General features: G+C 42.8%; 15 protein-coding genes and 1 non-coding gene across 16 annotated transcripts; 11 read left to right on the top strand and 5 right to left on the bottom strand. All coding sequences in view use genetic code 12, as the record gives it.

The window, feature by feature from the left end:
- Positions 1–352: 352 nt before the first annotated feature.
- Positions 353–1981, top strand: CYS4 (cystathionine beta-synthase; the record flags this gene model as incomplete). Its single annotated transcript, XM_002618852.2, has 1 exon — positions 353–1981. One exon carries the CDS (start codon positions 353–355, stop codon positions 1979–1981), a length of 1629 nt encoding a protein of 542 aa, XP_002618898.1.
- Positions 1982–2128: 147 nt separating this feature from the next.
- FOB63_000062 (transcription elongation factor DST1) lies at positions 2129–3058 on the bottom strand (the record flags this gene model as incomplete). Its single annotated transcript, XM_002618853.2, has 1 exon — positions 2129–3058. The coding sequence occupies one exon, from the start codon at positions 3056–3058 to the stop codon at positions 2129–2131; it is 930 nt and encodes a 309-aa protein (XP_002618899.2).
- Positions 3059–3280: 222 nt separating this feature from the next.
- On the top strand, positions 3281–3997 carry FOB63_000063 (uncharacterized protein; the record flags this gene model as incomplete). The annotated part of the gene is made up of 1 exon (XM_002618854.2): positions 3281–3997. The coding sequence occupies one exon, from the start codon at positions 3281–3283 to the stop codon at positions 3995–3997; it is 717 nt and encodes a 238-aa protein (XP_002618900.1).
- Positions 3998–4286: 289 nt separating this feature from the next.
- On the top strand, positions 4287–4358 carry FOB63_005484. The gene has a single exon. It is a non-coding gene; the product is annotated as a tRNA-Glu (tRNA).
- Positions 4359–4459: 101 nt separating this feature from the next.
- On the top strand, positions 4460–5503 carry FOB63_000064 (cleavage polyadenylation factor subunit; the record flags this gene model as incomplete). The annotated part of the gene is made up of 1 exon (XM_002618855.2): positions 4460–5503. One exon carries the CDS (start codon positions 4460–4462, stop codon positions 5501–5503), a length of 1044 nt encoding a protein of 347 aa, XP_002618901.1.
- A 1278-nt stretch (positions 5504–6781) lies between these two features.
- Positions 6782–7741, top strand: FOB63_000065 (Ring finger domain family protein; the record flags this gene model as incomplete). Its single annotated transcript, XM_002618856.2, has 1 exon — positions 6782–7741. The coding sequence occupies one exon, from the start codon at positions 6782–6784 to the stop codon at positions 7739–7741; it is 960 nt and encodes a 319-aa protein (XP_002618902.2).
- Positions 7742–8650: 909 nt separating this feature from the next.
- On the top strand, positions 8651–9820 carry FOB63_000066 (uncharacterized protein; the record flags this gene model as incomplete). Its single annotated transcript, XM_002618857.2, has 1 exon — positions 8651–9820. The coding sequence occupies one exon, from the start codon at positions 8651–8653 to the stop codon at positions 9818–9820; it is 1170 nt and encodes a 389-aa protein (XP_002618903.2).
- A 358-nt stretch (positions 9821–10178) lies between these two features.
- On the top strand, positions 10179–13700 carry FOB63_000067 (uncharacterized protein; the record flags this gene model as incomplete). Its single annotated transcript, XM_002618858.2, has 1 exon — positions 10179–13700. The coding sequence occupies one exon, from the start codon at positions 10179–10181 to the stop codon at positions 13698–13700; it is 3522 nt and encodes a 1173-aa protein (XP_002618904.2).
- Positions 13701–14032: 332 nt separating this feature from the next.
- Positions 14033–14902, bottom strand: FOB63_000068 (uncharacterized protein; the record flags this gene model as incomplete). The annotated part of the gene is made up of 1 exon (XM_002618859.2): positions 14033–14902. The coding sequence occupies one exon, from the start codon at positions 14900–14902 to the stop codon at positions 14033–14035; it is 870 nt and encodes a 289-aa protein (XP_002618905.2).
- Positions 14903–15160: 258 nt separating this feature from the next.
- FOB63_000069 (uncharacterized protein) lies at positions 15161–16195 on the top strand (the record flags this gene model as incomplete). Its single annotated transcript, XM_002618860.2, has 1 exon — positions 15161–16195. The coding sequence occupies one exon, from the start codon at positions 15161–15163 to the stop codon at positions 16193–16195; it is 1035 nt and encodes a 344-aa protein (XP_002618906.2).
- A 293-nt stretch (positions 16196–16488) lies between these two features.
- MPT5 (Mpt5p) lies at positions 16489–18747 on the bottom strand (the record flags this gene model as incomplete). Its single annotated transcript, XM_002618861.2, has 1 exon — positions 16489–18747. The coding sequence occupies one exon, from the start codon at positions 18745–18747 to the stop codon at positions 16489–16491; it is 2259 nt and encodes a 752-aa protein (XP_002618907.2).
- Positions 18748–18815: 68 nt separating this feature from the next.
- Positions 18816–19328, bottom strand: FOB63_000071 (uncharacterized protein; the record flags this gene model as incomplete). Its single annotated transcript, XM_002618862.2, has 1 exon — positions 18816–19328. The coding sequence occupies one exon, from the start codon at positions 19326–19328 to the stop codon at positions 18816–18818; it is 513 nt and encodes a 170-aa protein (XP_002618908.2).
- Positions 19329–19890: 562 nt separating this feature from the next.
- On the bottom strand, positions 19891–21141 carry FOB63_000072 (ssDNA endodeoxyribonuclease; the record flags this gene model as incomplete). Its single annotated transcript, XM_002618863.2, has 1 exon — positions 19891–21141. The coding sequence occupies one exon, from the start codon at positions 21139–21141 to the stop codon at positions 19891–19893; it is 1251 nt and encodes a 416-aa protein (XP_002618909.2).
- A 1501-nt stretch (positions 21142–22642) lies between these two features.
- NUP49 (FG-nucleoporin) lies at positions 22643–23932 on the top strand (the record flags this gene model as incomplete). Its single annotated transcript, XM_002618864.2, has 1 exon — positions 22643–23932. The coding sequence occupies one exon, from the start codon at positions 22643–22645 to the stop codon at positions 23930–23932; it is 1290 nt and encodes a 429-aa protein (XP_002618910.2).
- A 148-nt stretch (positions 23933–24080) lies between these two features.
- Positions 24081–24884, top strand: FOB63_000074 (uncharacterized protein; the record flags this gene model as incomplete). Its single annotated transcript, XM_002618865.2, has 1 exon — positions 24081–24884. The coding sequence occupies one exon, from the start codon at positions 24081–24083 to the stop codon at positions 24882–24884; it is 804 nt and encodes a 267-aa protein (XP_002618911.2).
- A 129-nt stretch (positions 24885–25013) lies between these two features.
- Positions 25014–26327, top strand: FOB63_000075 (uncharacterized protein; the record flags this gene model as incomplete). Its single annotated transcript, XM_002618866.2, has 1 exon — positions 25014–26327. One exon carries the CDS (start codon positions 25014–25016, stop codon positions 26325–26327), a length of 1314 nt encoding a protein of 437 aa, XP_002618912.2.
- Between the last annotated feature and the right edge of the window lie 45 nt (positions 26328–26372).

The raw sequence follows: 26372 nt of genomic DNA on the forward strand, positions 1-26372 counted from the left end.
TCTTAACTAAGCGAAGTGACTATTTTTATTGGAGAAGAGTCAAATAGAGAACATAAAATTTCGCATTCAGAATAATCTGATAGGAAAGGTGATGCATTTTGTCAAGCCTTATTCTACCATCTCTCTTTCTCAAGAATAGCACGTAAAATACTAAAATAGAAGAAGAAAGCGATTTTAGTGTCACATATAATTATGCGGTATATTACCTAGTGTTTGTTCTGCGTTTCGCGATACAGCAACACCAGAAGTCTACAGTATAAATCTGAGTAAAAATGATGAAAAAATACAGTTGAGAGGAAATGGGGGCAAAGCAACACTTAAACAGCAACAGACTTGCGCAATATCTGTTAGGATGGGACACAGTCAGGTGGCGTGGATCTATCTGATGCAAGAAAGCGTGCGCATTTACGAAAAAGAAACGGCGCCACATGTTAGCTCTGCACCGAAGCCGCATCTTCACTTTTTTCCTCATCGGCTACTCTTTATTAAAGAAACATTAACAATGGTTGCTCCTGTTGCTGCAGACGCTTTAGACTTGATCGGAAACACGCCGTTGATCAAGTTGAACAAGATCCCACAATCTTTTGGCATTAAGGCTAATGTCTATGCCAAAGTGGAGTTGTTCAACCTGGGAGGCTCTATCAAGGACAGAATTGCCAAAAACATGGTTTTGGAAGCTGAAAAGTCTGGCAGAATTAAGCCCGGATACACTTTGATCGAACCAACTTCGGGAAACACTGGAATTGGTTTGGCCTTGGTTGGTGCCGTCAAAGGTTACAGAACCATCATCACCTTACCAGAAAAAATGTCTAACGAAAAGGTGTCTGTTTTGAAAGCCTTGGGTGCGGAGATCATCAGAACTCCAACAGAGGCTGCCTGGGATGCTCCAGAGTCCCACATTGGAGTGGCCAAGAAGTTGGAGAAGGAGATTCCAAACTCCGTCATCTTGGACCAATACTCGAATGAGGCTAACCCACTGGCACATTACTATGGTACTGGGTTTGAAATCTGGGACCAGACTGAGGGAAAAGTTACTCATCTTGTTGCTGGTGCTGGTACTGGTGGAACCATCTCGGGTATTTCCAAGTACTTGAAGGAGAAAAATGCTGACATCCAAGTGATCGGTGCTGACCCCAAAGGTTCGATTTTGGCCCAACCAGAAAGCTTAAATGACTCTTCTGAGGGCTATCTTGTCGAGGGAATTGGTTACGACTTCATCCCAGACGTTTTGAACAGAAAGTACGTTGACAGATGGATTAAGACCGACGACGCTGAATCGTTCAAGTTGGCTAGAAGAATCATCAGAGAGGAAGGTATCCTTGTTGGTGGCTCTTCTGGTTCTGCTTTGCAAGCTGCCTTGGATGTGGCCAAGGACTTGACGGAAAACGACACTGTCGTTGTCGTTTTCCCCGACTCTATCAGATCTTACTTGTCCAAGTTTGCTGACGACGAGTGGATGAAGACTAACGGCTTTGAAGTCGAAGAGAACTCTACTGCTGCCAACAAGACAGATGACTTCTTGACCCACAAGACCATTCGTGATTTGGTTGCTGGAAAAGCACCAGTGGTGACCGTCACCTTGGCTGACACTGTGGGTAAAACTTTTGAGTTGTTGCAATCGAACGGTTTTGACCAATTGCCCGTTTTGAGTCTGACTGGAAACTTGATTGGTTTGATTACATTGTCGAAGATTTTGAAGTCCTTGTCTACCAAAAAGGTGCAGATGACCAACTCAATCAGAAGCATCTTCTTGGACTTCAGAAAATTGGAGGACTTCGAAAAATCCTTTAGCATCAACAAGAAGTCTGGCTTCACGAAAAAGTCGTACGAGCCAATTACCTTGGACACCTCCTTGGCATTGTTGAACAAGTTTTTCGAAACACACTCCAACGCAATCATTACTGACAACGAATTAAAGCCAGTGCAAATTGTCACCAAGGTCGACTTGCTCTCCTACATGACCAAAAATATCAGCTATTGATTTGAGAGAAGTCATATCGACCATCACTCTTCCTCTATATAACTGTTAAACATAAGGAATTGCATTCAACATATGAAATCGCATTCACTAGTAATACACATAGATCGCCATAACTCTATTTACACTCGTCGATAGCGTTCTTCTTCTCTAGGAGAATTTCCATCTGTTGCCACAGTTTTCGCATGTACAGAACGTTGTTAAGGGCTCATCAGCAGATCTGGTCTGCATCTGGTAGTATGAAACCTTCTTGTGCTTGCACTTTCCGCAAGTGAATCTATCTGTAACAGCTCTCTTTTCCGTGGCACCTTGTGCATCAAAAAGGTTTTGCTTGTGCAATTTCTCAATCTCCTTCTTCAACGCTTCAGGCGCCATTTCGTTGGGAGTCATTTTGATAAAGGAAGAAGGTGTAATTTGACCGCTTAATAAGCGTGCTCTTAACTCAGGGTTCTTTTTGTTTCTCAAATTCATAGTGAAGGTCCGCAATCTATTACGGTAGTTGTCATTGACGTTGGAATACTCTGACTTAAACACCTCACTTTCGATTTCTGTGGCAATACGTAAAATTGTTTTGCTGTCATCGTCTCTTTCAATGGCCAACGCCGTGTACAAAGCGCTGACAGAGGCGTTTCTCGTAGAATGGTCATAAAGAGTGGTGTTGACGCCGTCAGTTTTGGGGTTTCTAGGGCCAGTGTGGAATTTTCCGGAAGCGGAACCTGGGGCTGGATGGGCCGAAGTAGAAGACGAGGCTGAAGCTAAAGAAGCATTTTTTTTAGCATTTTTCTCGTTCTGGACCGCCTCCTTCCACTTCTTGATCATTTTCTTGACTAAAGCGCTGATTTCACTGTTGGAGCTCGACCTGTACTTGTTGATAGCCACACCGACTTTTGTTTCTCGCAAAAGCTTTTCCGAAGGTTCAACCCCATCGTTCAAGATGTTCAAAAGCCGGAGAATGGTAGTGTCATCTGAGCTTTTTTCCAAATTCGACACGGTCGACTTGATTTCTTTCACGTCCATGATGGGATGAGATGTGAAGGCTATAAGTTTACCTTTGTTTGCGCTAGATACACTCCCGGACATTGCGTCCGTGGTTGGAAATGTTGATGAAACCCCCAAGAATACGTAAGAAGAAATGGCCTGGGAGCCTCATGTTGAAACTATAGATGCAGCTAAGCACCAATTTTTCTCATTACTGAATAATTTACACTTTTGCATGAGTTGACCCTTCTCCAACCGGCTCGACACCTGCACATTCAAACTCACCTATATCAACTTCGCTCAACATACTTCTTCTACAGCACAATGAGTGACAACGATCTGACAGTACATATTGGGAGTATTCCCTTTGACTATACAGAGGAACAGGTGGCTGAGATTGCCCGTTCTGTGGGGCCTGTGAGCGATTTAAAACTCATGTTTGATCCTAACACAGGAAGATCTAAAGGTTCGGCATTTGTGCGTTACGCTGATCGAGAAACAGCATTATCGGCCGTAAGGAACTTGAATAACATGAACGTTGGCAACCGATATCTTCGGTGTTCCTTTGCGAGCGAAAGCGATGCGTACGACTCTATTCCAGACTTGTCTCAACACAATAAATTACCTCCTTTGCCGCTTGGGGTGCAATTATATCATAATCAAAATGCCCAGCAGGCGATTTCGTCAATATTATCTTCGTTGGATCTGCAGACGGCGTCAGAGTTGTTGAAAGAGGCACGAGCAATGAGTTTGGAAAACCCCATTCTCATGAAAAAATTGTTGGATCAATGTCCGCAGTTGGCACACGCCTTGGTTGAAACAAGTTTGATGGTCAACGTGACTACTAAAGACTTGGTGGAATTGTGTCTTAATAGGATGCAGCCGGACTTGGATACTATAACCTACGACCATGTGGAATTGTTGAGGCAAATCCAGGCTTTGACGAAAGAAGAAATACTGGATTTAGATGCAGACAAACAAAAGGTGATCAATGACGTGAAAAACGAAATAAGTAAGGGCTCTTACGGTATTATAGACTAGCCAAGGTCAGGCGTATCATAATTGGGGTATACAGAAAAACTAAATAGAATAAATGAGCTTACATGATATCTTTTGGTGCGTTGATCATATACATTGCTGAGTGTAAATCAACTCATACGTTGAAGAGACAGACTAAATCTTCTTGAATTTACCCACTTGTCATATTAATAGTCAGGCCAGATCACTCAAAAACTAATTTTAGCTGAAGTAGACACCTTTTGCATTCACAGAATTCTTAACGTTCTTAGGAACTGTGATAAATCTACAGTGGTCCAAACATTTATAACATTCCGATATAGTGTAACGGCTATCACGGTTCGCTTTCACCGAGCAGACCCGGGTTCGACTCCCGGTATCGGAGTTTTCTTTTTCCTCCGCTAACTGCATTTTGAACATCGCACGATATTTGTCTAATGTCTAAGCTTTCTAGTGCTCCATCACGAATACCATCAACCAACAATTATGAGGAGAAACGGCCCACCCCAGTCAGGACCTTCTTCGTCTTCCATTCTATACATAGGACTGATTCCATTTGAGTGGGACGAGGAAAATCTCAAATCTGTGGTATGTGGCACAGGCAATGTCCTAGATGTGAGACTTGGGTTTGACCATGTGGGTAAAAACAAGGGTTACGCTTTTGTAGAATTCGAAACGCCACAACAAGCCTACCAAGCGAAGAATCTTTTGTCGCAAGTCCAGATCTTGCATCCAGGGTCGAAAACACCCAAACGCCTTAGAATCGAACTGTCGAAAGAAGGTTTCCGAACAGGCAACAATGAAAACAAGCGCGTTATCCCCTTCAACATGGCCCACTTGCCACCTAGTGTACAGCTTCCTCAGGAAGTGATTGCCAAGTTCCCACAATTGCAACAACTGAGCCGCCCTCCACTGCAATACCCGATGTACCTACCTAATAATGGTGGGGGTTTTGAAGCCCCAATGCCACAGCCACCAGCTCAGCAGGCCAACTGGGCAGCTCCGGTTATTCCTGAACGCTATTCTGCCGCTACGAAAATGTTGCCACATGTGGCGCAACTCCCGTTTGCAACACCAGACAAAATCAATCAAACTCTAAGCCAAATTCCCCCTACGCAGCTCATTGAATTGATTGCAAACCTCAAGAACATATTGAGCGGACCAGGAGCTCTGCGTGCGCCGGATGTTTTCCAAATTTCGCCAGCCTTGGCTACGACTGCTGCTCAAGCTCTTTTACTTATGGGTCTTATAGATGAGGAAGTGATTCAAGAGGCGATGAAAGCAGGCACTCAGCCACCACCACAAAACGTGGGTGGGTATAATAAAGGTTATAGTCAATCGCCTCCGCCCGCCGCTACGCAAAGCAAGTGGCCCCATCTTCCGCTTTCGACGCAAATGAAGCTCGGCAATTTGCCTCCTGATCAAGCAGAGTTAATTGCTCAAGTTCTTTCGTTACCAGCAGATCAGATCAATTCATTGCCTCCAGACAGACAGCAGATGGTTGCCAGCATACGCCAACAATACTTATAAACAGGAAGCACCACTTTGACGTTTAGAGGTTTAGGGTAACTTTAAGAATATGGTTTTACGAGTGTTTCTGGAATTACTTGCGAATGAGTCTCAAAGCTATATTTTCTTATTGTTGAACATATGGGGTTAGCATGAACCCCAAGTCAGAAGCACATGTAATCCGACATTTACGCAACAGTAGCTCAAGAGTGTTTCTGACATATTGCTTTATGATGGATTTGTCTTAAATCTTGACACATTTATAATGCTTTACGGAATACATTGGAAAATCTTGTGAGGAAATTATGTGTTTCCATTATTCGGGTTTTCTCAAGCACGTTCATAATACAAGAAAAGATCTACAATTCCTTTTATATGTCAGTATTGAAATCTGATTGAGTAAATAAGTGTACATTGAAATAGACAGTAGTTGCTTCAGAACAAAATAGTACATTGCAGCACTCTTACTTTAATTCGGTATAAGAAAAATAAGAATGGGCTAGGGATGAGAAGAGTAATCTCACAAAATTAACTTCAATCGGTATGTAGCATGGTAAAGGAGAAAAGAAAAAAAATACTATAAACCTTCTCCATTTTTAGATTCTGCTAGATGTATTGTCTAGGTTTGTTACACATGCTATACCTTCATTTCTTTCTTCTGGAACCTGATACCAAAGGAAAATCGTATCCGAGATATTGGGTTGCGACATGTACGATTTGCAAGTCAACGACAACTTAGATATTTAGTGACATTTCATGCAATTCTATCCTATAATAATAATGAAAGTGACCTAAAGAATGTTTATGCTAAGTACAAGAGCTATATTCGACTATGATGACTTTTTGTTCCAATGTGCTTTTTTCCTCTCTGCGCCAAGATCAGAGAAGTTCCATAAAAGTCAAGGATGAACATTTCTTATTTTCAAGAACTAAGAACAAAGAACATAAAAAAAAAGACGAAAATGTTACCAATAGTAAACGTTTCTATGATTATGAAGCGGTTGAAAAATAACGTAAACTCAATGGCTCTATTGTCATTAGAAACCGCAATTGATGATGTGGCCTTCCTACGTTCGATACAGCATTCCAAGAGATACAAGTTTTTTGTACGTTAGATCAAAGGAGCAAATAACGAGAGAGTACGAAGGACTAACAATTTTTCACTCACTTGCTCATAGTTGTAGAAGATAAGGCTACAGTTGTACATAATGGTCTATGCGCGATCATATTGTACCTTGATTTGATTAACTACACCTATCATATAATAGTCTCATTACGCTACCACACTCTTCTACGAACATGAGTAACTTATTTAATGCTGCCGTATTCGAGACCGATCTTGACGGCAACATTCTTTCCGGTGACGACGTGCCCTTTTGGTTCCGCGATATCATTGACCGGGCGTTTGCTACGAGCGGAATCCGGGCCACCCGCAAAGTCGCCTCCCACGAAGCAATCGCTTCTCTTGAAGACACAGAAGCTGAAGGAGACAACTGCCCAATTTGCTACGAACCGTACGTTGCCGACCAGAACAAGAAAATGAAGATGGACCCTCACGACGTAACTGCACAGCTGCGTTTAGACGAGCTAGTTGAAGGGCTTGCACCATATGGCGTTGAAGTTGCATCTCAGAATATACAGCGCCTGTTCAGAGACCCTGCTTTATACATGCCTGTGGATATGGCAGGTCACGACCCGCTTCGTTTTCCCCAGCGGAATCTCTACACTCACGAGCGGGCAACTGCCAGCGAGCTCTTTCCTGGGTCCGAACGCCGTTCAACGAGAACTGTCGATCCCGACACTTGTGCGCATACGCCTGTGAAGATGCCCAACTGTAACCATGTGTTTGGAAAACCGTGTATCATCGAGTGGCTCAATGGACATGTAAGCTGTCCGCTTTGCCGCAAAGAGGTTGAAGCGGTGAAAGATTCTACGCCCGATGCCGCCAAAGCGGCCACACTTCGACGCAACTGTACCTTTGCTCATACGGACAACCCAGATGAGATGTTGGACCATCTTCTAAGAAGACTGACTGACATGTTCAATCCAGCGCGGCGTCCCTTCAATCCGTTCGTAACGCCTTTGACAGATGCTTCAGTACAACAGAACTGGGCACTGCCAACATACCCCGAACACCTTCGTCCAGACCGGCCGCAAACACGCGATCCTCACTTGACGATGGCACGCAAGTTTCCACTTCTGACCCTAGGATCATCACTCCGGCGGGCACCATTCACTCGCCTGTTCAGAGAGGAGTGAGAGAATGATTCCATGTAGTATAAATGACTTCAAGTGTTATAAATCTGATATACTGCTTTCTTCCGTGCCTATCAATTCTGGAACGTAAAGCTTATACAGTGTTTTGGCAAATTGCTGCTTGACGCTTCAGTAACGCTCCAGTGTCTTATACCCCAATTCCGAATTTGCTTTTGCATGCCCTAATGACAATCCCTAAGGATATGAGATTGAAGATGGCTTCTTACAGCACTAGTTCTTCGATATGATTTTCTAGTATCCATCTACTTTGGTATGCGTCGCACTGGCAATTTTATACGTGTTCCATAAAAAGTACACTCTGATCAACCATGTTGTGTTTTCTATGTATGAATACCGTACATGTCGACTCACCTACAAGTAGTATTGAAGTATTATGCACATTTGCTAATATCAAAGAAAGTAAACGCTATACAATATATAAGCAACACAATCTTTCAGATTCGTATACTTAAATACGTTGTGATAAGCACTAATTCTCTCAAATTATCAGTTATACTTGCCGCATCTTACTTCCTCGGATGGAAAGTGGAGTGCGGAATTTCATCTTCAAAAAAGGGGCATCGCTGTGCTAACTGTGTTAACACAAGAAAGTTTTCAAATTCACTCAGGCCAACTGAATCCACACAATCAGCCACAGCTTAGTTAATTGTTCTTGTAGTATTCGTAAACATTGGGCGACTCCGAGTTGGTGGGTGATCACGTGCACGACTTACCAATTGTACATCGAGCAGGTTTCCACAAATCTTTCTTTGAAAGTGTGGAGGTTGTTTAAAGACATTTGGTTGCAACTTCCCGTATATTCCCTAAACCTTCCGCGGACAAGGATTATTCTGACCCCAACATTAACCCATAAAGTCCACTCAGTTACACTCCTTCTTTTGTTTTCAGGCGATGACTCAAACTCGAACTCTTGCAGATCACAACTACCAAAACGCGTTTTATGCCAAAGGTGGAAGCCATCACTTTCCGATTGAAACGAGACCAAAAGTTTCTCCTTCTATGATGCGTGAAACCCCACATAATAATTATACTAAGACAAAAAGCGCATCCTTATCTTCGCAGTTTCCATTCAATCAATGCTCTGACACAAGTCTTCGAGAAACAAAAAAGTCTGTGGAATTCGGTGTCAGGTATGCTGTGCGCCAATACTTCAACTTTGAGTTCCAAAAGTTCCATTACAACGAAAACAGCTTGTTTCGGACAGATACTTCATGGGACCGCAAACCAGCTTGGCCCCAGTACTATTGGGAATTTGTACCCAAAACACTTTCAAGCTCCAAAAACCGTCAGATACTTTTGCAACTGCCGCCAATTTTGGTCCCTAAAGGAGAACCCAACAGGGAAATGCTTATATCGCTTTTGAAAAAAGTGTTGAACATTTGCATTCAGAAGAAAATGAACTTATCGCAGAGCAATATGGACGATGTGATGGTGCAGCAGGCGTTACATTATGCTACAAATATGTTTCTACAAAATTTCAAATCTTCGTCCACCAGAGAGCTCTGCAACGACATCATACGCGATAAGCTTTCAGGGGAGTTGAATGAAGCACTTTCGGACCTAGTTGGTGACTTCTTGGATAAGTATGAAGATATTGCACTAGAGTCATACGAAGACGTAATCACTGACGGCGTCACAGATCCTGAGAGCAGACAAAAATCAGCCACGGTGGAAAACCCATGTTTTACATCCAGTTTCAAAAACATATGGAAACTCGATCCATCAAACTTTTTAGATTTCAATGTTCGTGTTTTCATCGAAGAGTACACTGGAGTCGAGAGCCGGCCATTTTCTTTCAACTCCTTTCGAGAAAACTTTACAGTGAAGTTAGGAGAGGTTGCATTAATGATGAATATTCTGAAAGCGACGGTTAACTACCGCAGTGAACTTCTTGCGCTGAAGGATCCACCAGCAGAAGTGCTGGATGAGAACATAGATAAAATGGAAGAATTTGGAGATCTTCAGCGGACCTTACTGTATCTAATGGAGAAAGCGGAGCAAAAAACACAAATCAAGAGAAAGAGCAAAAGCTTACGTTTTGCAGAGCTTCCCACTATATAGAGAAGACATGTTGCAATTTTTTCTCTTTCCTTTTCATACACCTGATAGTAGCCACATTGGCTACCAAGATTAACCAGATTGAATGTTATGGTCGCACCTAGACTACGAAACTTGATTAGGTATACTTAATAACTGCATTGGATTAACTGCATTGGGACATTAGAATGGAGCATCTAAAGTGGGTAACATAAAGCTGAATACATTGAATTGATGCATTGCGAATCTGAGTTGCAAAACCTGACTAGACTAAACGACTTATAGATTACACAACTAGAATATGGAGAAAAAACGTAGAGAATAGATAACGAGGGTGAATTAACGTTGAAGCGCATGATTGTAGGCACTTTTTTTCCTGTCTATGATATCGGCATTCGGACATAGACATCTACCTAAGCCTTCGCAGACTGCAGGGAGACTGTTCCCCACTCTTTCTATCTACGGTAACTTCTTACTCTCCTGGCAAAGAATGGTGAAATCGGAGCCTGAGTCGGATGATGTCGCTCGGAGGCGTAAAAAAAGGAATGTGGGTACATTTCCATGCTCCAAATGCCAAAAAGTGTTTTCCAGGTCCGATCATCTAGCTCGACATTACTTGAATCATCAGCCCAAGGAAGTTTACGTTTGCAATCACATAATTTCAAACCACAAGGGCGAAAAACGAACTTGTGGGAAGACGTTTGTACGCAAGGATCTCCGTGAGCGCCACTTGAAAAGACACTTCCTTCTCCAAGATAGCAAAAAACCCGAAGATGAGTCAGAAATACATACGCATACGACTCTTGAAACTGATCAATCCAAAACGCAGCTTCCGCTCGTGGGCAATCCTGGCAATTCAACAAGTGGAGATTCTAACTCAAGTGCTTTTATGCAACCTCAGTTTCCAATGGCCCACAACTCACCATCTCCTGTGCATCCCGTTCCGCCATATCAACAAGCCCAAAACGAACAAAGTCAAAACCAACCCGTTCAGAACGCACCAACCCAAAATTTACAAAGCACGAACACAAGTGGCTTCAATAATGCGCCACATCTTCCACACCAACTTTCACACCAACTTCCACATCAGCTTTCCCATCAACTTCCACAAGTAGGACCCCAAGGAATCCCCCCTCATAACGGATATTACCAAAGCCCAATGCAAAACCATTACGCTCAAGGTAGCCATCAAATCACAGATTCCCAAGATCACACAACTACAAAGTTCCAGGCTCCAGACTTTCCTTTAGCGAACAATCGCACATATCGCCCTTTTCCAAATTGGCGTCCAGACCCATTTCCTTCTTATTATGGCATGCAAAGCCCGCCAAATAACAATCAAGAAATCAATAGAGGCACAAATGGAGCTTTCCCTCAATCTCAAAATGATATTCTCTCGTGGTTATTTACGGACTCTTCCCCAGAAGTCTCTGAAAGAAATCATTTTTCACGGCCTTATGCATATTTGGAATCTTCAAGACCTGCTCAAAGCCCCATTTTGCCCTCACACAGAGAAATGCCACCTCAAAGTTTACCTAGTGATGATGATGTCGGCTCGTCTCTACTGTACTTCCACAATCCTGGGCCTGACTCATTACATACGTTGGGCTTACAAGACCTAAATTTTTTCTCCAACAACGACAATCCGTTGGATTTAGCTCTTTTGGGCCCCAATGCAGAGAACTCAGCGACACATGGCTTCGAGAGAAACATAAGTATGGGTTTCAACTTTAATACTTCGACTGGCTCGTCTAATTCTCCATCCAATACGAATGAGTCACTGACGCCTAAAACAATTGGAGAGAGTTCTATTCCAGAAGTTGATGCAAAATCCTTAGCGGAGAGATTGGAGACACATCAAAACAAAAGAAACATACCACAGTATCCACAGATTTACGTTGATAAGAGCATTTTTGACCGCATGATTGCACCTCTCCCTCAGCTATCCCGCGAATCTATTGCAGAGGTACTAAAATTAAGGAGTGATAAAGTAGCAGTTGAAGATATTATTTCTTTTTACCTATATGGCTACTGGGAATCCTTCAATACCTCCTTCTCTATTATTCACAGAGTTTCTTTCGATACTAAGTCTAACCAACCACTATTAATTCTTGCAATGGTTCTCATAGGATGCATGTACTACCCAGGCACAGTGGATGATGATGATGACCAAGAGGTAAAAATGTCTCCTGAATACAAGCTAGCTTCAATGATAGCTAAACCTCTTAGATATGCGTTGTTTCAACATGAGGATTTCAAATCCCCTGTAAAAGTGTGGATTCTTCAGTCTTTGAATTTACTAGAATGGTGTGAGAAAAATTATCTTTCCAGAGAAATGCACGAGCGTGCACACATCCATCATGGTACTACGGTACAATTACTACGCAGATCACCATTTTTGGGCGGAAATCCAACTGTTACAAATAAGGCAGCAGCTTCGACAAGTGATACTGGAGAAGAAGAAACTTCGGACGGTAACAGTGATGTCGAGGAGGCAAGCAACGCTGATTACGTGCTTTTTCAAAAGTGGATTGAATCAGAGTCTATGAAACGAATTACTTTTATGACTTTTTATGTTGACATAGTCGATTACATAAAGTTTCGGCATAACCCACAAATTCCATTCTATCAATTGCAACTTCTTAATCTACCGTGTTACGAGGAACAACTATGGAATTCAGAAGAGGTGAATGGATCCTTCCGGAAGCTAGTTAAGAGACAGAAAAAGCTCCTGCGACCAAATCACGATATGCGGTCTATGAAGAATGGGAATCGGATCAAACCTGGTATGAATTTCCTCACTGCGATCAAAGCCATAATGAGATCTCAAAATTTAAAGAATGGAAGCCACAAGCTTCCTGTTTTCATCAAAAGTATTTTGTTTGGTGGCTTGGTCTCAATAATGCATGAAATGCAACAGGTGGAGCTTCAAAGTAAATTCACAATGCTTATGGCAAACGACAGACTTGACAAAGGTTCGAATCAGTCTTGGAAAGAACTCCTAACGAAAGTCTTTGATGATTGGGATATGGGCCATCAATCGGTTCACGAGCACTTATTCGATGATCTGATATTCCAAGGCTCATTAAACCAGTGCTCTTTCCCCATGTATCATTTGGTACAAATCATTGGGTTTTCAGATATTAATCACTATGACATTGCCATCTTTGGAGGCTCCCCACGAAATATGAGTGTCGATGCTTCGGCCAAGGACTTGAAGATTGTACAGAAAAAACTTCTTTCAATTTGGACCAAAGATACCAAAATAAGGTCTGTTGACGAGTTGATCAATACTAAAAGTGTGATACACAGCTATTGGATACTTTGGGAACTCATGCTAGCTCCATTAAACGAAAATGGCGAGTGCATTTCGAATCACTTTGCATACAACTGGAACACTGGACACAGCTCGTTGGAAATGTTATATGTTGTTAGTATAGCTACCCTCGTTTTATGGTGTTACGTGTTTTCTTTAAATGGCGCTGAGTCTAACTCCTTTGCAGAACTAGAAGGAAAAATACTGTTGGAAGAATTAAGAAACTATAAAAAACTCGCATCTTTTGCTGCTGAAGATGGATACCACTATCTTTACCGCATCCAGAATGAGTTCATTGCATCTCTTAAAGAGCTTGGATTACTTGAAGGTTACGTTCTCCATAGTCGGAGCAGGAAAGCATCATCAGTTCCACTTCATACTGTGGTGGGGAAGTATTGCGAGTTACTTCCATCCATCAATCTCAAACAAAATATCAGCGGTCTCTGTTTTTTGGTTGGAACGAAGCTCAGGAAAAGTCAATGGCAGATTATTCGGGAAAATGCCAAATTGATTATCAACTGCGGTTTACGTTCTGTTGGTAAAAAAGTAGTACATTGTCCCGACCTTTTTGATAATGAATTCGAATAGTAATGAGGACTGAATGAATAACGAATTAACTTATAAACGAGTAACGAATCTCGAGGCGCAAAACTAGATAGTTTATCTTAAAAATAAAGACAGATATCTGATTGTATGTCGATATATTTATAAAACCAACCATTTGCTACATCCGTCTTTGCAAATGGAGAAAGAAATGGCCCCGCAATCGCAGTGGAAGAAGCAATAAATTAACTACTACTGAACAAAACACAAGAAATCATTCTTTATTATATTACCCAGAGTATGCTAAAATTACAAGATGTATGCAAAAGAGAAACATGGAGCCAGAATTGAACAGTGTCCTTTTGAAGGTGGAACCCTCAAACCAACAAAACTGCATTCACACAGCCGTCTCTGTCTGGCTCATTAGTGATTTGCGCATACTTACCCCAAACAACCTTACCACCAGCAGTCACCAAACCCAACTCGGAAACGTTCACTTCAATGATGGTACCTTTAGTTAAAACACCTAACTGAGTGTACATTGGAGACTGCGGATTCTTCTTGACTCCAAGAATTGGCAAGAACACCGTGACTCCCAATTCTGGGTGGGTCACATTGGCTTTCTTCTGTCTCAAGGCGGAAGGTCTGATGATTCTTTCCATCTTGACCGGTCTACGTGTAAAACCTTCGCCGACAAAAGTGTGTTTGGTGATCATTCTCTTCCAAGACTTGTGCTTCGATTTTCCAGTCTTAATCACCTTAAACATTTCCTCTTCAGAAATACCTCTCACCTTAGGTAATGGAACAGAAAATTTGTCTGCCTTCTCCATTCTCTTCTGCTTAATGGAAGAAGAGATGGCCTTGGCGGTATTGTTCGTTTGACGATCCAACAAATACGTTGGAAGAGCCTCGCCATCGTCTTGCTTTGGAGTCGATGGTCCCTTGACCTTGGATTCTTGATGCGCCTTGATTTTCTTCTTCATGGCCACCTTTTCGCTATATCTCTTTTTGGCAAATTGCTTACCTCTCCATCCCTTCAAATTCTGTGCATCTTTAGCCACTCTGTGGCCCTCTCTGGCCTCTCTCTTTCTTTTCCTCTCTTCATGATCGAGTCTTCTACCATGCTGCTTGATGTGCTGCTCAATGTACTCGTTCTGAGGCATTTTGGTTTGTTGGTGGTAGGAAGTGGAGAGAAAAAAGGAAACAGTGAAAAAGCGAGCCTCATCGGGGTATATACACCCGTACATCTGAACCAGCCGGTCCAAACGTGTTCAGTATTAGCCTTCACGCCCATTGTAGAGCTGTCACCATATTGTTCATTCACGGCCCAGGACCCTCATGTTACCCCTATACAATCTTTTTTTTTTTTATTTATCTTCGCCTGACCTCATGTGTCAGTGTCTTTTTTGTACATTGCCCCAGGCGATGAGCCTTCTTGCACACAAGTCTCAACTTTTTTACAGTGAGACAGCTCTGCAACTTTACTTCAACTTCACAAATACATAATGTCGTCGGTCGATGATCTCCTTGGAGGAATAATACTGGCGCTAGAGCAGACGAAGGCGTCTGTTTCAGCTGCTGAAACAAAGTTTATTGCTGAAAGCGGTGAATATTTGCCCACATTGATCAAAGACCTCTTGTCAAAGACACAGTCGGACTTGGAAGGAATGTCCTTATTATCTTTGAAAAACAGCTCCTTGTTGTCATACATCAATAATTTAGTGGTTGTTATCTTGGCCCACTTAGAACGAATCAACGAAGATGCAGACACAGACAAAATTGAGGAACTTAAATCTAAAGCAGTCGAAGGTGTTGTCAAACAAAGAGTGTGCTTGGAGAAAGGTGTTAAGCCTTTGGAGAAAAAGTTGACTTACCAGTTAGATAAAATGGTCCGCTCGTATCACAGGATGGAAGAAGATAACGCCAAGATGGAAGCAAAAATCAACACCCAAGCAGAGGAAGCACAAGACAATGAATCTGCGTCTGATTCCGAGTCAGAGGACTCGTCCGACGAAGATGAAGATGCACTTTCATACAAACCTGATGCATCAGCATTGGCCAAGATGGCCACCAAGAACTCCAGGAAAGGGAAATCCGAATCATCCACCGAAGACAAATATAGACCTCCAAAGATTTCTGCCGCAGCACCTCCTCGTGCCACGTTTGACGATCGGGCAGTGGGCAAAAAACCCACTCGAAAATTACAAAGTATGGAAGAGTACTTGGCGGAATCTTCGGATTTGCCCCAAGCCGAAAGTTCTATTGGTGCTACAATCGTGGATCATGGTAGAGGCGGCGTGAAAACAAGCAGAGATAAACAGAAAGAGAAGGAAATCCAAAGATACGAAGAGAGCAATTTCACAAGATTGCCTTCGACGGCGACAAAGAAAACCTTCAAACAAAAGATGGCTGAACGTGCTAACACTTTTGCTGGTGAAGATTGGTCGATGTTCAATAATAAGAGAGACTTGAAAGATGGTACTTCAAGAAAAAGAAAAGCTGGCACTGCTTGGGACAGAGTCAAAAGGAGACACGCTTGATTGCATATTAGCATTACCTTGTCTAGTTCAGTAATAAAAGGAGGGCATTTAGAGATTCGAGGTGTTGGGTCCCTTATATTCTACGGCCGCATCTATGAGCGCGGTTCAATGGCTACAAATCCTTAAACTATCGTATACTTTTTACTTTTTACGGATGTTCAATATCCTAAACATTCCTTGCTCTTCGGTGTAGACTTTTTTTTTTCTTTTTGTAGTGCGTTAGTTGAGTAAGAAATGCAATCAAGTAAACCTATGAAAAGCCAATCAAGCATAAATAAAATACAAGAGCCAACTTAGCCCGAAAAGCGACCTTTTCCTCCCATGGAATTGAATGGTATGTTGGGATGTGTTTGGTTATAGTAATTTGAGTTTCCGAATTGGAAATCTTGTCCAAATTTACCAGCTTGAGGTTGGGCATTAAATGCAAGGACGTTTTGTTGAACCAATTTAGCTGAGTTGTCTATGGGCGGCCGTCCAGGCGCGTAATGATGAAGCCCGTTAGAACCTGGCTGAGTGACATACGAGTTGTCCACACTTCCTGAGTTGCCAGCATTCTGATGGGGTTTATAATCGAACATTGCTTCATTAGAATTGGCATAAGATACAGCACATGGGTTAAACGCGATGGAATGTTTGGGATTATGCATATTGTTTGGAATATTGTACTCCAGGTTTCTAATTTCCGGTATCTCAGCATTCGATGGAAGATTCCGCGGAGCTGATCTGAAAGCACCGTTGTTAGAGTTGTGGGGAGCCAAGGAATAACCACCAAAACTCAACTGATTCATCCCAAAATCTTGTACTGAACCATTTTGAGCTTGACGTGCAAAAGCCTCCTGGCCATGCGAGTTAGCATACAGATGTTTGTAGCCAAGATAAGGGTTGAGTTGAAGGGGTTCGAGGCTCATGCTGCGGTTTGAAATCTGCTTCAGGCCAGTAAAACCAGCTGTATGAATGAATTCTCCATTGGCATTCATACTTTGGTTGGAAACTGGGGGCATGAAGGGCATGCTACTGCCATTTTGAGAAGGATACGATTTGCGTTGAACTTTAGAGTATCCGCTCAAGATAATATTGATCTTCAGCTGAATACGACGTCCAAATGAGGACACAATCTTGCAGTTTCTGAACCATCTCTTGATAATTTGAATCTGTAAGCTATCCATTTGATTTTGGTAATCTTCAGCAACAAGCATTTGCAAAGAAGGAAGGAGTATCCGACCACCTCCTGGCAGGTCGAATAAGTAAGTTATCGAAGGATTTATCAAAGTGTCAATCAATGTCTGAATAACATAATTTCCATATGGATCATTGATGAGTTTGTTCAAATCGGAACTTAAAATTTGGGATACCAAAGAAAATTTGAGATTGGAAAACTCAACTGATTTGAACTCATTATTGAAGCAATTTCTCATAAGTTTTTCTACCACATTGGATGAAAACTTCAGCTTACACAAATCGCTCACACCGAACCTCACAAAGTTGCTATAGAGCTGTCCGTTAACCTCGATCGAATCAATCGAAATAAGATACTGCAACACGTAGTTACCGAACTGATCATTAACAAGCTTCATAAAAACGTTGTACTTCAAGATGTTAGTTGAGAATTGCATAAGTTGTGATGGGTTTACATGGTTTAAGCACTTTTGGAGAACACAACACCCATGCTTATGAGTAGCAACAACAAGTAAATCCTGAATGATTGAGTCATAAATAAACTGACAATTTTCAGGAGAATACTTATTCAAGATTTTCTGAATAACATGGTTGCCATTTAAGTCTTTAATCAACTCAATGATGTATGGTTTCAAGCCTTTAATCAATAGTGATAATTGATAGTCGCTGCTCATACGATCAATCACTTTTTGCAAAGCTCTTGTGCCATGTTGGTTGATAGAGATCAGAAACAAATTAAATTGTAATGTCTCTAAGATTAAGTTGAGATTTGTTTCATCACAATAATCAATGAGTTTTTGAATCAAATAATTTCCAAAGGGATCAATGATTAACTCATATAAAATGGGATGCACTTGTTCGAAGATCACCTCAAAGTTTGCTTCTCTTGTTTGAGAATTTGACACGACGTTCTCATCGATACGCTTTTGAAGGAACCGGCAGCCATGTTGATCTTTGGCCAAGCGAAAGATTTGATCTTTCAACTGAGATAACGGGGTCTTGTTGATAGAAGCCAAGTACTCCTTGTCAATTTTCACAGGAGGAGCGATAACTATAGCCGGGTTAAGCGGGTATGCGCGCGCTCTCTGATTTTCCGTCTCCAATGGATCAGACTCCAAAGAATATTGCCGAATGTGAGTAGTTTCAGGCGCTTTCTGAGAATCCAAGTTGAAAGTAGGCAACGCCAAAGTACCATTCATTTTAGCCGAGTCCCACAAGTACAGTTTGGAACCTGTAGTAGCCGTGGGAGGTGTTGTTGGTTCGGCAATAGAAGAGATGGAGTTGATGGATAAGTTATGTGAATGGGATTGGTTTCCCGTAGCTGACAGAGCTGCTGGAGCCGCAGTAGTATTCACAGAGATCTTTGCTTCAGTCATGAGCGTTGGGGATATTAGTTTGGTGGAAAATTTTTCAGTTCCTAGATCAGGCAAAGACACGCAATGATCTACCAGATCAGGTGGAATTTAAGGGATAAATGAAAGGTTGTCTGGAAAGCAGTAACAGAAGTAAATGGGGGGTAGATCAGCAATGGAACACAGATGAAGATCGGTGAATAGGGGAAAGTACCTTGGGGCGCCTGCGTTTGGTGACGGGAAGACAGATCAGAGTCTGAAGTAGCCGAGAGATGGGGTAAGTAAATACGAAGAAAGGAAATAGTATGCGCAGCTGCAATGAGGTACGTTGTTGTGTGGAAAGAAAGATGAAGTGGAACCGAGCAAAGAAAATGGGGAATTCTCAAAGTCGGGCACGGGTACAAAAAGGGTTTAGAACTAGTCAAACAAGAACCAACAAGCAGGACGAGTGTACAGCACTGCTTGAATGCTTGGACTGTAGATAGGGGTGAGAAAGAGACATGCTTCAAAAACGGTACCCCCGACATTGGGATTGCGAATAGCGTGTAGGTTAGAAAGTCTAGGCGCGGCGAGCAACCAAGGTCCATAAAACGTTCCAGAGGCATAAGGATGCGGACAGTTTACCAGGATGGCCGACCTGGAGAGTCAAGAATCACAGGTCACCTTGCAACTTCCACAAGATCGTTGAAATGTGGATGTTGCGGCGCATTGATGGAGACGGTAATGTCGCTGGATGTGAGAAAACAAACGAGCATCTAAAGTGTAGGATGCATGTTGGGTGCGACATGTGCCTGTCCGCGGGCCTCCTTGAGCGACATTGGCAAACGACATTCGGCAGTAACGGCGTTTTGGCGCCGTGTTTCGCATCATAAAACTTGCTCCCACCATTCACCAAAGGGTTAGAGTGGAAGCTCTTGGCTCTGATCCATGACGATTCAGCTGAATCGTATGGGTTCATCTGTTCTGCCTTTCTTAATGTAAGTCTCATTCCTCTACCTTTCGAATCTCATTCTTAGTTTCGTTGGAAGTATCCATCGTCTATCACATGGCTAACGATTGTTGTCTCTGTTCATCAATTACTTCGTCTCCTCCCATCACCCTACTCGCGCTTCACCACGTCCTGATTTTCACAGTCGTAGCCCTGCACACCCAAACAATGGCATGCACCTAGCGGGTGTACCGGCCTTGCGTAACATAAGTGTTCAACACCTCCTCGTAAAACACAAACTCGCCGCCGGCAAGAGCGCTCTCAAGCCTTCTTGCAAGCCGCGCCTCACTCTTTTCGCGCACCTGTTGTTTTCGTCTCGCCTCTTCCTGCGTGCTGGGAAACAGAGCTTCCATGAATCCGGGAGGTGACAGATACTTATCCATGATCTGCGAGCGGGGTGGTGCCGATTGTGATTCCTCTGCATCATCCCATCTTGGTCCAGCAGCTGGGGCTCCAAAGCCAGCCTCGCGGAAAAATGCGTCGTACACTTGCTCCTGGGCCTTTGTCATGGCGCGAGCGCGGCTTGGCGCGTGCTTGGGTTTGCAGTAAGAAGCATTGGGTTGGAAATCGTCTAGCACCCAAGGTTGTTCGGTGACAGGATTCTGTCGTAAGCACACGCGGAATTTTGGGTCTGAAAGTTTCATGCGCAAATAGTTACGGAGGAATTGTGCCCGTTGGAGCGACGTGTAGTGTTGTGGAACCGTTTCCAAAGGCTCACATGATTCCTGGGAATCGGCCACAACGTCGGCAAATGCAACTGCTACCGGAGACGAGGCGGGCGAGCGCACTCGAGGCGCGGGCAATTTTGCATACTCGCCAAGCTCGGGTGAGAGGGATTGGCGCATAGGCGCCGAATTATCGGATGGAGAGGCGTCTTCGCGCACTCGAGGATTTGGCGACTCGAAGTCCGCGCCAATCTCAGGCGAACTGATCCGCGCGGCTTCAGGGGAGCCAATTCTAGTGCCAAAATCCAGAACAGGTGGCTTGAGATCGGGCCGTTCTGCAAGGCTTGGCATACTCTGGCTCGAGTACTGAGTCGGTAACTTGTTGAACTGCGAGCTGGTCATATCTGGCCCGGTTTTAAGTGGACTCGACAAGATTTGCACCTGCTCTTCGTTCTCGTCCGAGACACGCGTTCTTTTGGCTGGCGCTGTAAATGTCTCGTTAGGGACACTTCGGACCGCGAGAGGCTTTTTACATTTCTCAAGCTCTGCAATCCGTGCCTTCAACTTGCGATTTTCTTCCGTCAAGGCGCGCACTTTGCTTTTGAAGCCTCGAAGTTTGATATTGAACTCATTGATGAGCTTTGCTTTGAACTCGTCTGAAGCAACAGAAGTTTCGAGTTGTTGGAGGTCTGCCACAGCTACTATCCGCAGAAGCTCATCCTGGATATTTTCAACTGCCGTTTTGAGCTGGGCACTGCTGTTCATATGAAAGCAAACGGGCAAAGAGAAGTTGTGATGATGTTTAGTAGCGGAACTGCACAATGTGCGACGCGTCTTAGTCCTGTTTAGAGGGGCGCGAATGGCTGCAAATCGAAATACAAATACCAGACAATATGCACCACGGCTGCAAATCTGACTCCGATCGCCAAAGAATAGTATGCAGGTAGTCGGGTGGTACAGGTGTACATCATAGGCGCAAACGTCATAGTTACGGTACAAGTTCTCTAGCCTTTCATTTTTTGCTAATTTGTATATTTTTTTACCTGGCAGAACCCTACTACAGGGATAGTTGGCTTTTTGTTCTGAGAAACAAAACATCTTACTAAAACGAAACAAAAAAGGGCTGAATATCGAATGGTAGGCTCCCGAAGTCCATACATTTTCCCGTAGCGCTATTAAATACAAGGTTTGGAAGGGGGTTGTGATCAAGTAGCTTCTTAGAGGATAATCAAGATGAATATTCATAAGCGAGAGAACCAGCTGGAATGGGATAATGGAGTCATAGTGGTAATGAGCCATTACTCTTGAAGGAAAATATGCCTGCTAAGTGTCTGAGCAAATATGGTTAAGGTTCCAAGTCAAGTTCTAACAGATCACAAAGAAAGAAGACTAAGAAAATCATGAAGGATGAATAATCCCGATGACAACATCAATAATCAATGCTAGAATTTTGGAAGCTCAACTCTTCACCTTTGTGTTCATGGCCCATTTCTTCAAACATAAACTACTCAAGTCCTGAACATATGCGTAATTAATTCTTTCTTTTTCTAACCAGGAAACATATGTCCAAAGCTTCATTGTGTTGAAGAATCGTTTTCAGTATCAGTAATTGAAAAATAGCTGAAGATACTGATACCGTAAACATTCTCTTCACCACCACCTAAACATTCTGACTTTAGCTGCATATTTACGAGCACTCAAAAAGCTAAATGCAAACATTGGATGAAAGCAAGAAAATTGACTCGCAAAATATATGTTGATCTTTATGAATCTGGAGTGGAAAATAGTAGTTGACCATACATAACAGTATGGATCTCCTGCGATTTAACGAAAGTCCATTGCAATGTCACGGTTACTGTGTTCTTTTAACAGCATTTTTTTTTTTTTTTTTTTTTTTTTTTGCTTTTGTTTGAGCTGCTTTCTCAACAACGATTCCTTCCCGGCTAAAATATCACGCTGAGTGGGACTGCAATCTTTAACTGTGGTTTGATTAACGTTTTGCAGAGCATTGAGATTTTCGCACAATGAAAATGCCCCGGTTGCTTCACAGTAGGGAACGCTCGCAAAAAACAATTCATTCACAAGAAGAGTTAATACACAAACACTACATTATATGTCATCGAAGCTCAGTATATCGCCGAACAACTGATGTCTGTTTTCTCCGTGCCAAATCTCAATGTTAGGGAAAGCTAACTTTGTGCAGGAGTACTCAAATTTTTGATCATCAACAAAGTGTCTTTGTTTTAACTCAGTGGTATCGGAACACATGTTTGGCGCCACATCAAACAACACAGCTGCGCCTTTTCTGTTTGGCTCCAGTAACCAATCTGGGTTTGGAGCTGCTTCCAACAATTCCACCGCCACCTTTGGTAGCCAGCAAAACAAACCCACAACTGGACTTTTTGGCTCATCCACTGCTACCCCTGCTCCTTCAACAGGAGGAGGTTTGTTTGGGAACACAGCCACACAAAACCAGAACCAAAACCAGACCTCCGCTTTTGGTGCACCCGCGTCAAGTGGCGGCGGTTTGTTTGGACAGAAACCTGCAACTACCTCTGCTCAAAGTACGGCATTTGGTTCGAAACCTTCATCCTCTGGTTTTGGCACCACAGGATCCGGAGGAGCCTTGTTTGGCTCGGCAAGTAACACAGCCGCAAACACAAACAACGCAACTAATACCACAGGCGGTGGTTTGTTCGGTTCGTCAACGAATAATGCATCAACGACCGGAGGTTTGTTTGGATCCACGAATAATACTTCTACAGGTGGAGGTTTGTTTGGGGCCAAGCCCGCCGCACCTGCTGGAGGAAATTTATTTGGCACCAACTCTGCTTCCGGAGGTCTTTTCGGCGGCAACTCTGGTGCATCCAATGGGAACACATTTGGCCAAACAAAGCCAAGTGGAGGTTTGTTTGGCACATCTAACACTGGATCAACACAATTGGGGCAAAACCAGCAACAACAGCAACAGCAACAACAGCAACAACAGACCCAACTCACAGCAATGACCAGAGTCGGTGATCTCCCACCACAGTTCAAAAAGGAGCTTGAAGACCTTGATAAGTACATCAGCACGCAACATCTTATTGCCACAACCCTCAATGGGGATCTCCATAAACATGACCTGCTCATTAAATCTATACCAACGGATGTTGATTACTTGCACGCAAAAATTTCGTCGATAAAGCAAGCTTTGAAATTCGACATAGAACATCTTAAAGATATCAAATCTGTCAATGACGAGCTCACAGAGGATATCAATAATATCATGCAGCTAATCGTGCAACTTTCCACACCGGGGTCTAAGTTCACCTCCTCGTTCCAGTTGAACGATTTTTTCGTTAAGAGAATCAAAAAGTACCGAGATCTCTTGGATGTATACGAGGGTGTGATCAACGAAAGTAATGAAGCCATTTCTGGCTTGGAAAGATCGTGTAATGAAACTTATGGCAATATTTACAATGTGGTGGAGGTGGTCAAGAACCAGTATGCTTTGTTCATGGAGTTGTGCGAAACGCTTGCAGAGATCCATAATGAGGTTGACCGCTACGCTTAGACTCGCATTATAGTATAGAATGTACAATTAGAAGTATTGGGTAGCTGACATCTTCTGTATCGCTTGGTCCTGCAGATGCGTAATGGCATTATCATAGATGCACTTTTAGCTCACCATCTGGATTGGAAAGCACAGATTAGAATTTGACATGTCTCGTGCTGACTATCTTTCAAAGTACCTATCGGGACCAGAGGAAAAAAAGAAGAAGAAGAAATCAAAAAAAGGATCTTCAGCTACGAATGTTGCGGTCATTGTGGGGGGAGTTCATAGCATGAAAGATGAGGTTGAATCACAGGATACGCTACTAGCTACAGCTCAAGACGGAGAGAATGAATATCTTCCGGCAAAAGTTGAACTTCCTATTGCTCTGAAAGAGAATAAAGGGTTCAAGAGAATCGATAATGGACAAATAAGTAAACCCATGGAGACTCAAACTGTCGCAAAAGAGCAACCCAAGACGGTCTACAGAGATCAAAGTGGACGCATTATCGACTTGGATACAAAGCGACAAGAGGTGAAAGAAAAAGCAGAAAAAAAAGCCCTAGAGGACGAACAGTTACGAGACCAGATCAACACGGGAGACTTGGACAAACTCAGTCGGGAGGAAAAAACACAAGCAGAATACGAGGCAAAGAGGTTTGCCTATTCAACTACAGACAAGCAGTATGTTGATCACATGAAAAGCAGGAGACACTTTGAAGATCCAATGGCTCTGTTCGAAACTACGGATAACAGTAGGCAGGAAACAACAACAAAAACAGGGCGACCGGTCTACAACGAGGGTATTCATCCCTCAAACAGATTCAATATTAAAGCTGGCTATTTTTGGGATGGCATTGATAGGTCCAACGGATTCGAAGACCGTCTTCTCGAAAAACGTAACCAGCAATATGTGCAAAAAGTAACCACTAAGGCGTCTTTGGAATCGTACACAGAGTACGATTTTGAGTAGCTTTCCCTTCAAACGTCACATTTTATTTTATTTTTTCAAAAGACTATTGTTCTAGTTCCTTGTTCCTCCTTGTTACTATCTGCACACCATCCATATGAACTGTCCTTGTCTGAAGTATCGTGAAAATCTATGGCAGGCCCTCCTGAAATTCCAGGATTATACTATGATCCAGACAAAAGGAAATACTTCAAAATCGTGAATGGGGACCAGAGGCATAATCTGAATTATTCTAATAACACAATCAGATCCAGAAGAAGAGCCATCGAGTTTGAAGAACGAATCCGATCACCAGAGACGGAGTATGAGCAGTGTCTATCAAAACTCAGCAAAAACGCAAAGCGACTCAAAACATGCCCATTGGAACATACACTAAATGATATGCTTGGCGAAGGAAGTCCTTCGGGGTATCTTTCTCCTGCTTTTATCTTGAACCAGTTGCAAAGTTTCACCTTCAGGTCGGGCTTTCAAGCCTTGTGCATGATAGACGATGACCATATTCTTACGCTAAGATATCAAATACATTTCATGGTTTTGAACACTGCAGAATTTTGTGATGCTGGCATTAAAGCAATACCACAGCATTCAAAATACTCGACTCTTCTTCCTGCTCCACCCAAATATATCGAATCATCAGAGGACTGGACCTTTGCTCGGTGTAAGAATGGGTCCCAGTATCTTTTGCGCTGGGTTAAGAAAGGTGACAGATGGGGTGTAGAGAACCACACAGAAACATATCTTCAGAAACTTCGCCTTGCTGCAGGTGATATCCTATCACCAAATACGGAAACATATGCAAAACCTCACGAAGGAAAACTCTATATTCTCACTGAAAATCGATGGATGATTGTTATGAGCCTCATCGATTTTTCCTACGAGCTCACTCTTTTGACTAGAGTGGATACCCCAATACCTCAAGGGACAATTTTGAACGTAACCGGATGTGTTTGGTACTTCAGTGTGGGCAAGACCGTGTATGTGGGCCGATCTAACAGGGACAAGATACTCAAATGGAAGTTTCAAGACCACGTCATCAAAATTTTGGTGGACGAGCTGAAGGTTCACGACAGCCAAGCCACGTCTAGCTATTACACCTTTGTAATTATTACAAACAAGGAGATAATCACACGAACAATTGAGTTAGGTACAATGGATATTTCTTCTGAAGACTCTCCCATCTCCATTCACAACAACAATCAATCGTGCCCGATGATAGTGATGCTAGGTCCTCAGATATTGATTCAAGAGTCACCTCGGATTTTCAAGCTAGTGGACTTGAATATGAATACGGAAGAAGACATTGAGGTTCCGGGTCTTGCTTCTTGGGAGACAGACTCTTTGGGATCTATCGTTCGAGTCCTCCAGCTGAAAAAGAAATATGTGGTAGCTGTTGGCAGTCTGGTTTTTATCCAGTCCAAACCTACTACAAGATTAAATGTAACATAGTATATTAATTTTGGGCAAAAGATTTGCAAGTGTGCGTAATTCATG

Source organism: Clavispora lusitaniae (genome assembly GCF_014636115.1).
Source record: "Clavispora lusitaniae strain FDAARGOS_655 chromosome Unknown tig00000003_pilon, whole genome shotgun sequence".
Lineage (NCBI taxonomy): Eukaryota > Fungi > Ascomycota > Pichiomycetes > Serinales > Metschnikowiaceae > Clavispora > Clavispora lusitaniae.